Raw genomic sequence first — 15504 nt, forward strand, 5'->3', positions numbered from 1 at the left:
GGGGCGGCGCGCGTGCGCGGCACGGCACGGGAGGCGGAGGCGGGGGAAAATGGCGGACGGCAGAGCTGAGGGGGAGAAGGCGAAGCGGCCGCAGCCCGGAGGAGGTGAACATGTAGCGCCTCTCGCCGCGTAGCTGCGGGGCGGGCAGGGGGTCCGGGCCGGTCCCCTAGGGGTGGGGGTGGGGGTCCAGGGGTGCCGCCCCCGGCCGGGCAGGCCTGGGCCGGGCCGGGCCGGGCCGGGCCGTGCGGTGCCCGGCCCTGCGGGGAGAGGGGGCGGCCCGGGCCTGAGGACGCTGCGCTGGAGGAGAGGCCGAGGTCTGGGCCCGCTGTCCTCACGCCCGAGGATTAGCCTCAGCCTTATAGGAGGTTTTAAAAAAAATATGTAACGGCTTTTCCTTGTCCACGTAAATGCGTTGTTTCTCTCTCCGTAAAAAATATACGGAATACTTCTGCCGTGTATTGAGAGAAATTTGACTGTTGCTGCTGGCAAGGATGGAGACAGATTCTTAAAGATTAGCTTTTAACAGCTGGGGTACCTTTTAAAAATAGGTACAGTGAATATTCCTTATCTGCTGCTTTAAGCATCCTGGGTTTTTTTGCTTGGCAGCAATCTGCAAGTGTTCTGTTTGCTTTTCTATTACTTAGGTTATGACTGGATATTCCTGTCGTCTTCTGTACTACTTACATCAGTTCTCCTAAAATTTTTAATCATGTTTATTTCCTTCTTTCTTCCCCCGACTTAAAACTTAGAAGATGGCATCTTTGGAAAGATAAAGCTTCCCTTTCCTGTTTTGGGGGTTTAGGTGTATCTGTAGGCAGAGGACATTTCTTTGATCTGTTGAAAGATTAAATCAAGCTTGTAAACCCATTAGGATAGCCTCAACAGTGAATGTTATTTGTGATAACCACTAAAATATGAACATTAATACTTGATTTTAGGTAGTTCCTTGACTCTTGGTTCTCTGTGGTTTGGTTGATTTGTTTTTTGGGGTGGTTGGTTTTGGGGGGTTTTTTTTTGGTTGGTTGGGTTTGGGTTTTTTGTGTTAGTAATGCAGTAACTGGACAGCAACAGTATGTCAGTTATCGATACCATCTTGTGTACTGTTTGGTTTGCTGAAATGTGTTCTTAATGAGTTATGGTACATTGGCCCTAAGGAAAGACAGTTACTCCCTGATGATTTTTGGAATCAATTTAGAGTCTTTAGCTTTTGCCAAGATCAGTGGGGTTTGGTTTACCTTAAATTAGTTGTGACTGGTTTGTTCCCGCCACCACCAATGGTCACGCTCCCAGGGGCAAGAGATCCTGAAATGCTGCGCAACTAGCACTGTCACTCTTATCACTTAAACCACCTATATAGTGGAAGTTGATACTCATGAGAAAAACTCATCTGTGAAGTGGGACAGCTTTTTGTTACTGTGATCTGTGAAAAGAGTGCTGGTCAGACTAGTTTTTGAAATAGTACTGGTGGTTTCCATAGGTGAAGTATGACCTCCTTGACACCTCTAGAAAATATATATGCATTGGCATGGGAGAGACCTGTTTAATGGATAATATATTTGTGCATTTCCGTCTCCTACAGAAATAGAACAGCACAATGACTCCCTCCCCACCTACCCCAACTGTCGTATGCCCATTCTAGCTCCTTCAGCAAGTGAGAGTATTTCTTTTAGCAGTCTACAGTTCATCCTAAGTGGAGCCTAGTAGGAGTAACGTTCAGAATGTAGTGGTGATAGGAGCTAATTTTGAGAGAGAAGCTGTTTAATATTTTGGTGAGAAAACAGATGTGGGTAGAGTGTGTTAGGCTTCATCTTGTGCTTAGCAATATTCTAGAATTTGCAGTCAAAGAAGCAAGCTGTAGTGTAATTAGCTTCAAGCTAGCATTATCTTAGGAACCTGGACTGGTCCAGTGTGCCCTGAGATATGGGCTGCTGTGGATTTTGTATCTTATGAAAAAGAAGACTTTTAGGCCCACGGTTCCAACAGTTAAGGCAAATGAATCTTCTACCTACCCTTGAATCACTTTATAGTCTCTAGTATACAAAGACTGGGCTTGTAATTGAATATTCAGTTTAATGTGATTTCGTGGACAAGCTGTAAAGAGCTTCTTATAGCCTTGCAGACTGCTGTTTGGGAAACTGTGCCAAGACAGCAACCAGTACCCAAGGTCACTTGTGTAAATTTTGCTTGTTTCCCTTTCCTCCTTTTTTTGTTCACTTTTATAGCTATATTTTCTGTGTCAAATTTCTAGCGGTGCAGATTAGTACCATTTTTTAATACAGTGAAATTGATTAAAGTTCTTAGGGGTTTTTTTGTGTGATTTGCCATGTTTCCAAAGGTGAATAATAAATCAGTTTTTGTTCCAATCACTTATTATCTTGATAGCTAGAAGAGTGGGGTAGAAAGGGTATATTCTGCTGCTTATGATTTGGGAAACAGCAGAAAAATATATATAGATGGTATCCCTAATTTTTCTTTCTCCTGATCTTGTTTGCTACCTTTTTTTCCTTAGAGCTACAGTCTTGTTGACCCCTGGTTCAGACTAGCTTCTCTCCCATTGCTTTGTCTCACTTAATGGCTTTCTGCTGTTAGAGAGCAGTGCAAAGAGTTTTCTTCCCTGATGGTCTGAATTTGCTGTGTATGGAGAGTCCTGTTCTCCACTTGATATAAAGAGGAACTGGTGCTAACTCCAGTTTTTCTTAGACTGATAGTATGAGCACTGCCCTGTCCATTCCCCAATGCGTGGGTTGGTTGGTTTTTTTTCCTTCTGCTACTGCAGTGATTTGCTTATTGCAGCAGCAGAGAAATGTATTTTTGCTGAAGCATTTACTATGTTCAGTATGAGTTTTCCAAGGACACCTTTGTCTCTTGGTGTAGCTGAAGAAGCCAAGTGTATAGGAATGAAAATGTGATTTGAGTGTTTTTTGTCTGTGGATCATTGTTCAGCTGCTATGTTTTCCATGACTTTATACAAGACCAGAAAAGGTGAAATATATATATATGTTTTTCTAGTGCTGATTCCTTCCTCAAGCAGAGCTTGGCAGATTTATTACAGATGAGATGCGGACAAGCAATGACTTGAAACATGATTGAGACAGCCGGCCTCACTGTAGTCACTTCCATGATTTTAGAGTTGTGCCAGACAAGCCTAGAGACTGGCATGGACATGTTTTTGTAGAAATTTAGTAGAATTATTTTTAACTTAGATTATCTACTCTAGATTTGGAATTGAGATTCCAGTTATGAAAGTTTATCTATGGCAACTTAAACCCTAAAAAGGTTTAGTCATCTACATTTAATTTACTACATGAACTTTGACTTCCATACTAAATAAAGAGATGGTGCTTCAAGATTGTTTTCCTGGCTCATACACAAGAAGTTTTTTACAAGTAGTGGAGTGCTTGCAGTTTCTTCTCCTCTTTGTGTTTTGCTGTCCACTAAATGTACATTGGTGGAAACTGCTGTCACTAAAAACACCTTACCTATTGCACCCAAAGTATAATGCTTTTTGAGGTTGCTGCTCCCATCAATCTGCTCAGTAAAAATAGCTCATCTTGGTAAGTTGTTTCGACTTCACCAGGACCTGAAGAAGAGGCAGAAAAACCTGTGAAAACTAAGACTGTTTCTTCCAGTAATGGAGGAGAAAGTTCGAGTCGCAGCGCAGAGAAACGGGCAGCTAATGAAGAAGCTGAAGACTTCACCACAAAGCCTGCTCCTGCCAAAATGTCCAAGTTTGGATTTTCCATAGGCAGTCAGACAGCAAAGAAGGCATCTGCAATATCCATCAAACTAGGAGCAAATGTAAGTTGTCCGAGGGCTTTTAATTTCAGGGAAAGTGAGGCAAAGGGGGAAGTACTTTGGGGAGGCTTCCTTGCAGAAGGAAAGCCTTGAATTACATGAGGGTACCTTGGAAAAGATTAAGAAAGCATTGCAGGGCCAGCTAATTGTGCATGTGTAAGTACTTCAAGGTGATTAATACCAGGTCAGTTGTCTCAGGAAGCATAAGACTTGATTGAAATGAACTGTAGATCTTTGAACATACAGAATAATTTTGTAATGAGATTTGATAAGTCTGGAATAATTTCCTGAGGGAAATGAGCAGACTTGTTAAACTGTTCAGGCTGCTTTGAAATGAGTGCTGTTGAGCTTCATTGCATAGGATGCTTAAAGCTGCAAGAAAGCAAACACTTCTCCTAGATGGCTTGATAGGTTGTCTTTCACTCCAAAGACCTTATTTTAGCATGGTGAAGTATAGTTTATTTTTCATGACTTCGCTTGTTCTTTGCAAGGTCAGCATGATTCATTTATACTATATGCAAGAGTTGAGGCTTCATTACTTGGTTTCTAAGAATTCTGATCCCCTTTATTGTCCAGTACAAGGTATCCTTGTGCTTGTTCAGATGTGAGTCTGATGCTTCTCTTTACTACCAAAGTAGTCCTCTACTAGCTTGTGCAAGGACAAGCCAGATGCTGTCTCTCTATTTAATACTGTTCATTTACACTTCCCACGTACCACTGTGGTGGATACATTATAAATCCTTGTCTGGATTAAATTCAAACTGTAATCATGAAAGCCTTGCACCTGCAATGCCAGCATTTTACAGATCTGCAAAAGATGAAAAGAGTGCTCTGTTATTTTGAGATGGGAGGGAGATGTGAGCTGGCAGCATTCTAGGGTATAAATGCAATCAGGTCAGCTCAGACTTTGGAAAAATTGACAAAGCTGCCTTCTCTGAGCCACTAGCAAGCTCCAATTTCTCATGTAGAAAGATACTCCCAGTGGCAATAAATTTGGCTTAGGATTTCTGGCTGACTGAATTTGGTGGATGACTGACAGTGCACCAGATTGGACAGTGCTGAAACTTACCCTGTTTCTTCTTAGTCATTTTTACTCCCTTAGTATGTTACCTGTTCCTGTGGAGCTGATGCTTTAAAAAATGGCACAGTATTTATACGTTATACACTATTGGTAAGGAATAGCTATAGACAGTCACATAAGGACTCTGCTGCAGTATCAGCTTCAAAACTATGAGTGTATATGAAATAATCACCAATAAAGTCAAAATGGAGGAAGCACTGTATATGATTGATTTAGATAATTGGTAGTACTGTAGAAGCAAACTGTTACTGATGACTCAATGCTTTCTTAGTGGTCTTAAAGTTACTTTCAATATCTTTGCTGTATTACATGTAACAGTTGTGAGTTTGAGAGCTTCTTACACTTTAAATAGGTATTTACTGGAAATCAAAATAATACTTTTTAAAGGAGCCTTATATTAATTGGACTGTGTGATGCACACTGATGCTAGTTTTAAAGTATTAAATTGTGTTAAGCCGGAAAGCTGTCACATTGTTAAAACACAAGAAAATAAACATCCTCATCTTCCTGGCATTGATGGATCAGAATACTCCAAAAGAATAATGGAAACAGTGACATAGTAAATTTTGAATACCAGAACTTAATCAGGTTCTGATTTAATTGTTCATGTCATGCACCAGTGGCTGCATACCCCTGCAGTGTGCTAGAAAGTTAAGGCTTGCTTGTGGGGAATTGTAATATGAGAGGGCTTGGCTTGCTTTTCAGAGTGTATCTTGCACAAATGAGCAGCCATTTTCCTTTTTCATTAGAGAGAAACCTTTATCTGCTTGATTCAAACAAAACCACCTGTCCCCCTCATTGCCCATTTCAGTGAAGATGTTTGTCTTCAGTTTACCAAAATATTTAAAATACTAAGGGTAGCTTTTTTTGAGTTAATAGACTTACTTGTGCATTTGGTCTTTTTCAGAAGCCTAAAGAGCCTGTTCCAACCCTTGCTCCAAAAACCCTTTCCGTAGCAGCAGCTTTCAATGAAGATGAAGATGTGAGTAATAAGTCAGTGATCAACACAACTTAAAGTACCATTGGTGTGGGTTAGAGTTAGGCATATCTCTTGTGTTTCTGTTTAAGAATGTACAGCTTTGTAGCTCTGTGTTGGTTCAAGAAATCATTAAAGCGCTGATAACTTTTCCCTGAAAATGATATGCACAATATAATTTGAATTAATGGTTGCTTTCTCTGGGCTTGGTAAAGGGGAGGCGAAGAAAAGTTGTTGCTTCTTCTGGCTTGCTAAATATTTTATTGTTGTGCTACTGCTCCTTCTTACACAGAGGTGAACAAAGGAATTTGTATTTCTTTCTGTAACCTTGTAGAACCTCTATTTTGTCTTAAGTCACTTTGCTTTCCTGTAGGGCTGTAGTCCATACTTTTTCTTGTCAGGCATTTGAAACGTTCCGATGATAGCACCCAGCCACACTCTAACCTCCTTTCTCTCTGTAGAGTGAACCAGAAGAAATGCCTCCAGAAGCCAAGATGCGTATGAAGAACATTGGAAGGTAGGTCAGCTTTTAACTACGGTCTGGAGAAGAGTGAGTGTGTGAGAATACCTCCTCCAGCACAGGTCAGATCTTGCGGATGATTTAGAAATACAGGAAGGTAGAATAGGTTCAAAAAGTTTTTCTCCAGAAACAAGAAAATTTTAATACAGGTATTTTCAAATGTTTCAGCTGTAGGTTGAAAGTAGCACAGTTACGTTATTGCGTTACAGTATAGGCCCAATCCTAAAGTAAACAGGGACATTTTCAGAGGAGGCTTCACTTAAGTTAGGGATTAATTTTGCGCATCTATATTTTAAAGATGTTTATCATGATAGACTGCTTTTAAAGTCAGTCCTCTGGAGGCTCACTACTGTTCAGTGGGTTTTTTTCACCAGTAGCAAATTTGGATCCTCAATTTTGTAGCCCTTGCAACAAATTCTTCACTGTTGGCAGCAGCTACTGCCATTCCCACCTCCTCTGCTGCCCCATCTCATTACTCTGTCTTGACATGCTACAGAGAGATCAGTTCTGTGGCCACATTACAGTTGCTAATAGTGAGGACTCCTGATGTAACCGAAAGAAATGTGTGGTAGTTTCTGGCACAGGTTGGACTCGAAATTGATGTTTTCAGTGTCATGTTGCACAAACTACTATATTTGCACTGACTTTCTCAACTGATCTTGTTTTACTTTTCACAGGGATACACCAACCTCAGCAGGACCAAATTCCTTCAATAAAGGAAAGCATGGTTTTTCTGACAACCAGAAGCTATGGGAACGAAATATAAAATCTCATCTTGGAAATGTCCATGACCAAGAAAATAACTAAATGATGTGGATTGAGAGTCGGGTGTTTGGGGGGAGGGGAGGGTGTAACATTAAAGGAACAGTTTCCTTTTTTAAGAATGGTATAAGACTATCTTTGGAGCCACTTTTTTAAGATTGAGTGGTACACTAATAACTGAGTTTGAAATTAGAGGTAATTTATGTTTTGTATACAGATTTCAAGGCATTTGCTAATTTTGTAGTTCCATGTGATTAGTTTCAAAAGGTTACAGATAATAAAGAAATTGGAGTGGTACCTTTTTAAGATTTTTTTTTTTTGGTCAGTGATTAATTAAGGTGGATGAAAAAGGTTACTGTCTCTTTAATCAGGTTAACATGGAATGCTCTTGCATTCTCACTTCTGGCTCCCTCTTCATAACAGGAGAAACAGTTGACTCCTAGAAATACTGCTAAAGAGAGTGAGCGTTGTCTTGTGCTAGAAGTGTTACTGGACTATTCATTTGAATATAAACTTATGCAGGAAATTATAAGAACCTGGATTATTTTTTTTTTTTTTCCTCCCTGCAGTCACCTTTTGTTAATTCCTGCAAACTAGGAATTATGTTTCTCTGAGTGGCTCTGGTAACTTAGTTCTAATTTTGTTTAAAACTTCATGTAGGATGTGTAACCTTCTGTGGCCTGTTTCACCCTAAGGGAATGGGCCTTGTTTGTATATTAGATACAGTCTGTAAAGAATATTCACTACAAAGGTAAATCAGTATTTTCAGTGTGCTCCTCTTAAATCATTAGCCTTGAGTAGTGCTTGTTAGCATTTCCTTGTGGCACACAAAAGCCACCACCAAAAAGACAAGCTAATGTACATTAAGCTTCACATTTGGTTGAAATATTTTTCTTTACTATGCCTAGAAGGAATAAAAGCCACACCAAAAATCAGTAACTCACTGCTTAAGTATGAAAAATCTGAGATGCACTTTCCCTGTCTTGCCATTTAAAACAAAATGCCTTGATGCCTGTGACCTCAGTGGACACTATCAGGTTAAAGAAGGGTACTGTATTTGCAGTTCTCATGCTTCTAACAAGTGTCAACTTCGGAAATAAAACTCAACCTTTTCCTACCTGTCTGCCTTTTGCAGTAATTTTCAACAATGACATTAGTCTGGTCAGTTTAATTTCCTAGCTTTCTTACTGGAGAACATACTGCTGTAGGATTTCAAACCTAGTAACGACTGTCTAAATTTCAGTCTAATTTAGATTACATATTTTTAAAACATTTTACCAGCAGAACTGGTTAAACAGAAAGCTATCAACAGCACCACCACCACCTTCCCCCCCCACCCCCCCAAACAAACATAAGGTTCTTTTTGAACTCAAAATACCTGATAGTGTTGACCACTAAATTGATTTCAGCCTGGAACTGGTCATAGAATTCAATATGTTAGTTGCTTTCATCCTGCCTCTAAAACCTTTCTTAATGCTAAAGTTGAACCTGTGAGTGCAGAAAGGAAAGTGCATCTTGAAGTGTATTTTTTTTATTATTATTTTAGGAAAGCTCTGACCACTTAGACTTTTGAGTTTGTAAGTTCTAAAAAATATTTTTTTGTATTTTTGTATTGTATGTGTAATCTTTCTTCTTTTGAAGTCTGATGCAGTTGAATACCTGTAACTATTTTCTTTAAAAGCCTTGTTATAAACGTAACATAAAAACGTATACATTATTTTTTCCCATAGCAGAAATCTTTGGTTTATTTAAAACAAAACACTCTTTCAGAACTGACTTTCAGGACTTCCAAAACTGATTTGGGCATTACTGGAACCAGGGAAGGCAAAATGAAGCATTTGCTTTTCACTTACTTTGATCACATGTGGTTATGTTTGTTGAAATAAATCCCTTTAAGATAGTGGTAATTCACAGTGAATAACTTTTATCTTGCTCTTTAGTAGTTACTGGATACTGTCTCGGTCACTTGTATTAGGAAGAAGCAAAAGGGAACTTTGAATAAGAGGATGACTTTGAGACCTATTCTTTTTTAGTTAACCTGCCACCAGCAATGCCTTCCACATCTTTGACTGAAGTAGACATTAATTTCAACAGAATTTCCTGGTACTTCAGAATCCTTTAGGAAATTGTTAAGCAGAACAGCAGACATGCTAGGAACTACCTTCCATGCAAGTGAGAGAGTAAAAGTTATATTTATCTTTCTTACTCTCATGATCAGTAAATGTAATCCTAGACCTTGTGAGAGACTGCAGCAGCTTCTAGATCTCAGCTGAAGGTGAGCAGAGATCCTGCCTTACTCAGCGTATGAGCTCTGTTCTTTCTTATGCTTCATGAAGAAAATCAATCAGGATGGCCTAAATCCACTCAGGTCTGAGTCCCTAACAGGCTTGACGTTGTAGCTACAAGGGTGTCTGCTGGTGTTGAATGTCTGATGCTTGCAAGAAAGAACTGATCTGAAAAGTATCATCAAGGCAAATGTTAGCTAGAACTTCACTTGAAGTTCTAGGCTTTCGTTACAGTAGTCACAGTCTTTGTATGAAGATAGTCTTGGGGGGGATGTGTGTGTAACTTTTTTGTTCTTTTTCTCAGAGTATTCAGGAATCCTAAAACTCATGGTAAACTACCTGATTTAGCTATCTTAGGTGCTTCCAGGAGATATGCTGAGACCTTTAGCTGCTTAGTATAGCAAGGTATGTATACCTATCAGTGGTTGAAATGTCTGTCCATGTAACTTGTGAAGTTTTATCTCGGAAGGCTTATGCTTGCTTAGCAGTAAATATTTACTTAGCGTCTGAGCAGCTTGCAAAACATTCAAGACATAAGGTGAAGATTTAAGTAGTTACACAGTAACCTTCTCTGTGCTACCCTGCAGCTAGATGTTTTTGAGCCTGCTGGGTTGTGAATGGATCCATACTCATCTAATCCTAACTATATTAAAATTATAATAATTTAAAAAAAGGGCTGTAGCCCTTTACACACCTAATTTCATTCCTTTAAATGCATAGGGGGGTGTGCTGTCCAGGTTCTCAGAATCTTGATTTTATCAGCAGAAAGAGATACCCAACCAGCTTGTCCGTAAGGTGACTGATGGATGCTATTTTAATTTCATGGGCTTACTCCCATGTCATAGATGACCTAGTTACAGTATTCAGCCAACTTTGATGAAACCAACTGTTGTGTCCTAATATGACCACCACGGCAGCAGCCACAGCTGCCTTCAGGCCCTTGGTGCTCGATTTCTGCATCTGCCAGATTTGTAGAGCACCTCCTTGTCAGAACCCACGCGACTGTACTGAGTTCTGTGTGCTGGGGGTGGCTTTACCAAAGCTTTCATTGTGAGGAGGCTTGGAGGAGAAGTCAGCTTTTCAGAAAATGGTGTCTTCTGCTTCCCGAAGAGGCAAACTGAAGCTTTAAACTATTGGAAATCACTGGTTTAACTATAACTCTTTCTAGGTTGCCGTAAGATAAGAAGATAAATCCGGAGAAGCAACAGAATTTCAAGGCTTTTTATCTGTGTAGTTAGTAGCCTTAAAAGGTCTTCTGCAAAAAGAGGTTGAGTTTTTTTTAATTTATTATAAAATTATTAATTGAGGAATGGTTAGTAGTTTTGCCCTTAAGCTACAGAAGGGAAGGTTACATTCTAAAATCCCCATAATTTGTCTACTTCCTCTGCCAAGAGGCGCTAGAGCACCATAGAAATTGGACAATTAACAATTTGCTTTTTTACTTTATCCTATTAACACCTTCCTTATTTATCCTATTAACACCTTTTTTCTGTTAACAGAGGGATCTCCTACTGTTCTCTAATTTTGATATATCTGCATGTTAAAAACTACATAGTGCTTATTTAAGAGAGCTGCTCGTGTTGTTGAATAATGCGGAGCCATTGCCTCAGGGTAGATGCATAGTTACCCATAGAATTAAAAGCATGAAACGTGAACTGTTACACTTGAACTCTGTATATAGCATGTTAAATTTCTGTTCATGAACTTCCATTTAAAAGTCTGGAGCGGTGGGGGTCCAAGCAAGATTTAGTTACCAAAGCAAACCTTAAAACTCTACAGTGCGCATTTTTTGCAGTATAGATACACTTATGTGCCAGCTACTGTTTAGACTAGGTAGAGTAGGTAAGAGTGGCAGTGACTGTCGCAGCTAGAAATTAGGGTAGGTGCTCTCTGATTCAGTGGCATATAGTGAGGTCTTAACCTTTGCTCATCTTGCAACCTAGTTCTTAAATTTGGTTCTTGGATTTCCTGATGAGATGGAGGCACAAATAAGGTGTTTGTGGTTCTGTAGCAAGAACTCCACTGAAACTTGATGTCATGAGCCTATGTTTACATTTTCCTTGCAGTGCAGATTTATTAATCTGGGGTAATGCAAGTCATAATAAAAACATAATTATCTCTCCTTTTCTCCCCTGGTTTCCCATAATTTGTAAACATAGTAGTTGCACATAAAGAGTTGGCTGATGCTTAGTAGCTTATTATAAAACCATAATTTTGGCTTTGCTTTTGTGAAATAAGTGTAACCGTGGTAGCCTTTCATATTCATATGTGCACCAACTTCCACGCTGTAGAATTGCAGGCACTGAATAGAGCAGCATAGGATAGAGTAATTGTGAAACCAGCATGTCTCTTAAGCTGTGCTTTGTTCTTGTTACTCAGATGCTTGTTTAACACGGTCCTGTTCATGTGTAAAACCTAAAGCCCTGACAAGAAGAGCTTGGGCTACTATACATCTAAAAGCACAGAATAAGTTAATGCTGCTGTTACCATCTCTAAGGCAGGGCACTTTACCTCAGACAAGAAATCCTGCCCTCAGGACAAAACTTTTCAGAGAGGTGTGAGACAAACCATTACTTTCTGAAAAGTCCCTTCAAAGTCAGGCCAGACATAAACATGTTCCCCAACAGCCCTGCACTTGAGGGTGGCCACAAGGTGCCCTGGGGCCTCTCAGCTGCAGTAGCTGGAAGTCTTCTGCATGCGAACAGGTCTCTAACGACCTGCTTGAGAGGTGCTAGGTTCCCACTGTGTGGTCAGCAGCTGTGAGACTGGCTCCTGTATCTTATCATATTAATACAGTTCCAGTGCTGTAGAAATTCATGGCTCTTCCTTCAATAGCCAGGAATGACACGGTTCTAACTCCAGTGGAAACAAAGGGGGAAAAGTTATCCACACAGCATGTTGCTGGTTTTCATCTATAGTTGCATCCCAGTGGAATAGGAGTAGTTTAGTGTAGGCTACATTACTCCTTCAGCACTCAGCCTTTTGAAACCCATTTTTACTTAATTATATACTTCCCACTTAGCTTGGTTACCTGTGTGGACTCACAGAAGAGTTAATAGGCTAAAAAGCTCCTAGCATTTCCCCTAGGAAACAGGATGAACCACAAAAGGTAATTGGCCTTTCTACGACACTGACGTTGCCTTAACTTTGTTGCTCTAACAGCAAATGGAAAAGTACAGGATGCCCTTCGTTCCCAAAGCAGGAGGCAGCTGTACAGCTCATCCTTCAGCCAGGAGAGTGACGCTGGAGGACAACCCCTGCTCAAATATTTGTCCCAGAGCAGCGGCCAAGACAGAAGTGCTGTATGGTGCTTGCTTCAGGGTGGCAGTGTTGTACAGAAATCCATGTCAAGAGAATTTGCACCTGAAACAAACTAAAATGGTTACAGCTGGATATCAGGGTGGCTGAGTGGATGCCTCCTCCACCAAGAGGTCTTGCAGCCAAAGTGAGTTCAGTATAAATACACACTGTGTTTTGTTAGCTTTGTCCTCTTGTATAGCCATATTCTGACACAGTTTAGGAGGGCAGTGGGTTTCCTTTCCTCATACAATTTAATTTTAATTTTTTGAGCCTTAAGCAAAAATTAAAAACCATTCACATCAGACATCTTATCTATCTATGGAAGGTGAAATACTGAGGGGGGATAAATAATTCTGCAACACTTTTTTACCGCAATAAAAGAAAAGTTGCTTGAAAGAATAATTCATGGCAAAGCTCAGTTTATTTAATGACAAATAATCATAACTTTATACATCTAACACTAAATAAAAACAGCAGAATGTACAAATCAAATTCATTATGTACAAGAATTTACTAGGAATACTTTATAAACGGACACTTCTCATTAACTTTATTTAAAAAATGAAATTAAATTAGTATCAACTGCATAGTTGCAGTCTGACTTCAAACAGATTGCAGAAGGGTAGTGAACATCTTAAATTAAGAGCTGAAGCCTAAAGAAAAACATAAGGCAACTTCACACATACAGGAACAGCAAAGCTAAGAGTGACACTCCCTACTTACCTTATGCCCTTCTGAAAAGGTAAGGCACAGTATGTTAGGAAGGGGGTGCCACAACATTCAGCTTTGATGTTCCTGGCCAAGTCTTGTTTAGGAAATAACCTTTTGTAATTTTTTGTTTGTTTGTTTTTAAATGGCAGGCCATCAAGTCAGTTAAAGCATTTTTACAGTGGGTAACAATGCTCCAAAATTCAGACTGACTTCTGCTTCTTCTATAAGTTGGGCAAATAAATAAGTACACCAAAGATTAAACTAAGGTGCTGGTAATAGTCTTTCTGTAAGGTAACACACTAAATATACAAATAATGTTCTAGCACTATTTACAGCTATTTTTCCTTGAACATTTCCTCACTTTAGTAATACATAATTATTTGTAAGATACAAACACTGAAGTAAATTTTAAAGTTTACCTAGCACTCTTTTAAATCTTTTTCCATTGCAATGGCAGTATTTTAATTTTAAGCAGGATGGCTATCTCCAGATTCTTGACCATACAAAAATTCAAGACTTACAGCTAGCAATATATTTTTTTTTAAATTATTCATCTTAGTTTTACTCCATTTGGTAATTAGAAAAGAATACAATTGTAAAGAGCTGCAGAATATATAAATAACTACATTATTTCGTGGGAAGACGTTGACCTTTGAAATAGTCATCTACAGATTAATGTGGATCCAAGGCAGGAACTCAAACTACATATTGCTTAAAAAATTTTCAAGAACTGCTTATCTACATGCTTGCAAAGTATAAAAAAAGAACAGTCCATTCTGTAGCTTGGTAGACAGATACTCAGTTAAGTAAGATGAAAGGTAGAAATACTAATTCAAATGAGGTGGTTAATTTCTCACAGGGTTTGCTTAAACTTTGTTCAGTGGGTCCATTTCATAGGTAGCACAGAGTTACATGCATGTAACTTTATGAAGTTTACCCTGCAATATTACAGGCTTCTGGCTCCTTGGGTATCTTGCTGCTGTCAAAGTTGGGAAACGTTTGATAATACTATAGACTGAGAACAATTTAAAGAATACAGTTCTGATTGTTCATGTGCATAGCACATTCAGTTACCTTGACAGACATGCTTCTTGCTTAAAAAAACACCCAAGGAAAGAACAGTGGAAGAACCCACACCTCATACAGATTAAGCAGTGCACCGTTTGTGGTATTAAATCGGGGACCTTTAAACTTGGGCCAAGCGTGGCTGTGATTCATGCTTACTCACAGGAACACCTAGTAAGAATTCTTCCATCTCTGTGGTGTAACACCCGGTAATTAGTTTGCCCTGGAAGCATTTTCCTACTGCAGCAGTAGTAAGGTCTTCTGGAGACTCTGGTAATTTTGAGACAAATTTAATTTTTACCCCATACTATGATTTTCATAGTTCTATATCCTGATATTGCTATGTGTCCCATTTGGGAATTAGCAGGGCTCCTCCTTTCAACATAATACAAGACAAGATAGGTTTGTTAACTAGTGGGACTTTGTCAGTATATTTATATTCCAAGAAGTGTGCCATTACACCTTTTTCATTTGAGAGTTTCTACATCAAGTGTAATGCAAAATTAGAAACATCCATCATTAGGTTGCCTGCTTTGGGTACATACAACAATGCAGGCAATATCTTCCTTTATGCAACCAAACAGTAAATGAAACATGGTTGTGCATAGAGGCTGAAGTGTAAGCTCCTTGCTTACAAATAAAAAGCAGTTTACTAACTTTAGGTAATCTCCCTGCAGTGGGCTGTCCTCTGGTCAACTTAAATTCGAAATCCATCTCAGAGAACCACTTCCTCTGACTTCAGTGGACCCCCGCCCATCATCTGTAAAATATTATACAGCATTTTGCTAAACCCTGGACCTGCCATCCACCAACCTGGAATTTAAATAACTTCTTCAGACCTGGGATTCACTAAGTGCTGATGGTGCATCTAAGCAAAGAAAAAAGCCTAAGATTTTCTGTGTGTCACATGAAGCATGTGCTGCATGAAGCATTCTAACATCCCCTTGTCTTGGGGTGTAAACAGGCAGAATCCAATACAGGTAATTTGCTTACAAACTTGATGAAATGC

General features: G+C 39.4%; 1 protein-coding gene across 3 annotated transcripts; it reads left to right on the forward strand.

Annotated features, from left to right (window-relative positions):
• On the forward strand, positions 1–15262 carry PCNP (PEST proteolytic signal containing nuclear protein). Of its 3 annotated transcripts, none has more exons than XM_049824605.1 (7): positions 1–104; positions 3578–3798; positions 5784–5858; positions 6314–6369; positions 7050–9824; positions 12582–12864; positions 15173–15262. In XM_049824605.1, exons 1-5 carry the CDS (start codon positions 50–52, stop codon positions 7177–7179), a joined length of 537 nt encoding a protein of 178 aa, XP_049680562.1. In that variant the 5' UTR covers positions 1–49; the 3' UTR covers positions 7180–9824; positions 12582–12864; positions 15173–15262. The 3 variants fall into 3 exon arrangements, with proteins under 3 accessions (XP_049680562.1, XP_049680565.1, XP_049680563.1); XM_049824608.1 differs by lacking the exon at positions 15173–15262 and having other exon boundaries at positions 7050–9409; positions 9724–9824; XM_049824606.1 differs by lacking the exon at positions 12582–12864 and having other exon boundaries at positions 15158–15240.
• Positions 15263–15504: the final 242 nt, after the last annotated feature.

Source organism: Accipiter gentilis, chromosome 21, assembly GCF_929443795.1.
Source record: "Accipiter gentilis chromosome 21, bAccGen1.1, whole genome shotgun sequence".
Classification (NCBI taxonomy): domain Eukaryota; kingdom Metazoa; phylum Chordata; class Aves; order Accipitriformes; family Accipitridae; genus Astur; species Astur gentilis.

Coding starts and splice junctions, on each gene's coding strand:
- PCNP (XM_049824605.1), top strand. CDS start 50: ATGGCGGACGGCAGAGCTGAGGGGGAGAAGGCGAAGCGGCCGCAGCCC. Junction 3,799..5,783: donor CCATCAAACTAGGAGCAAAT/GTAAGTTGTCCG, acceptor GGTCTTTTTCAG/AAGCCTAAAGAGCCTGTTCC. Junction 5,859..6,313: donor CTTTCAATGAAGATGAAGAT/GTGAGTAATAAG, acceptor TTCTCTCTGTAG/AGTGAACCAGAAGAAATGCC.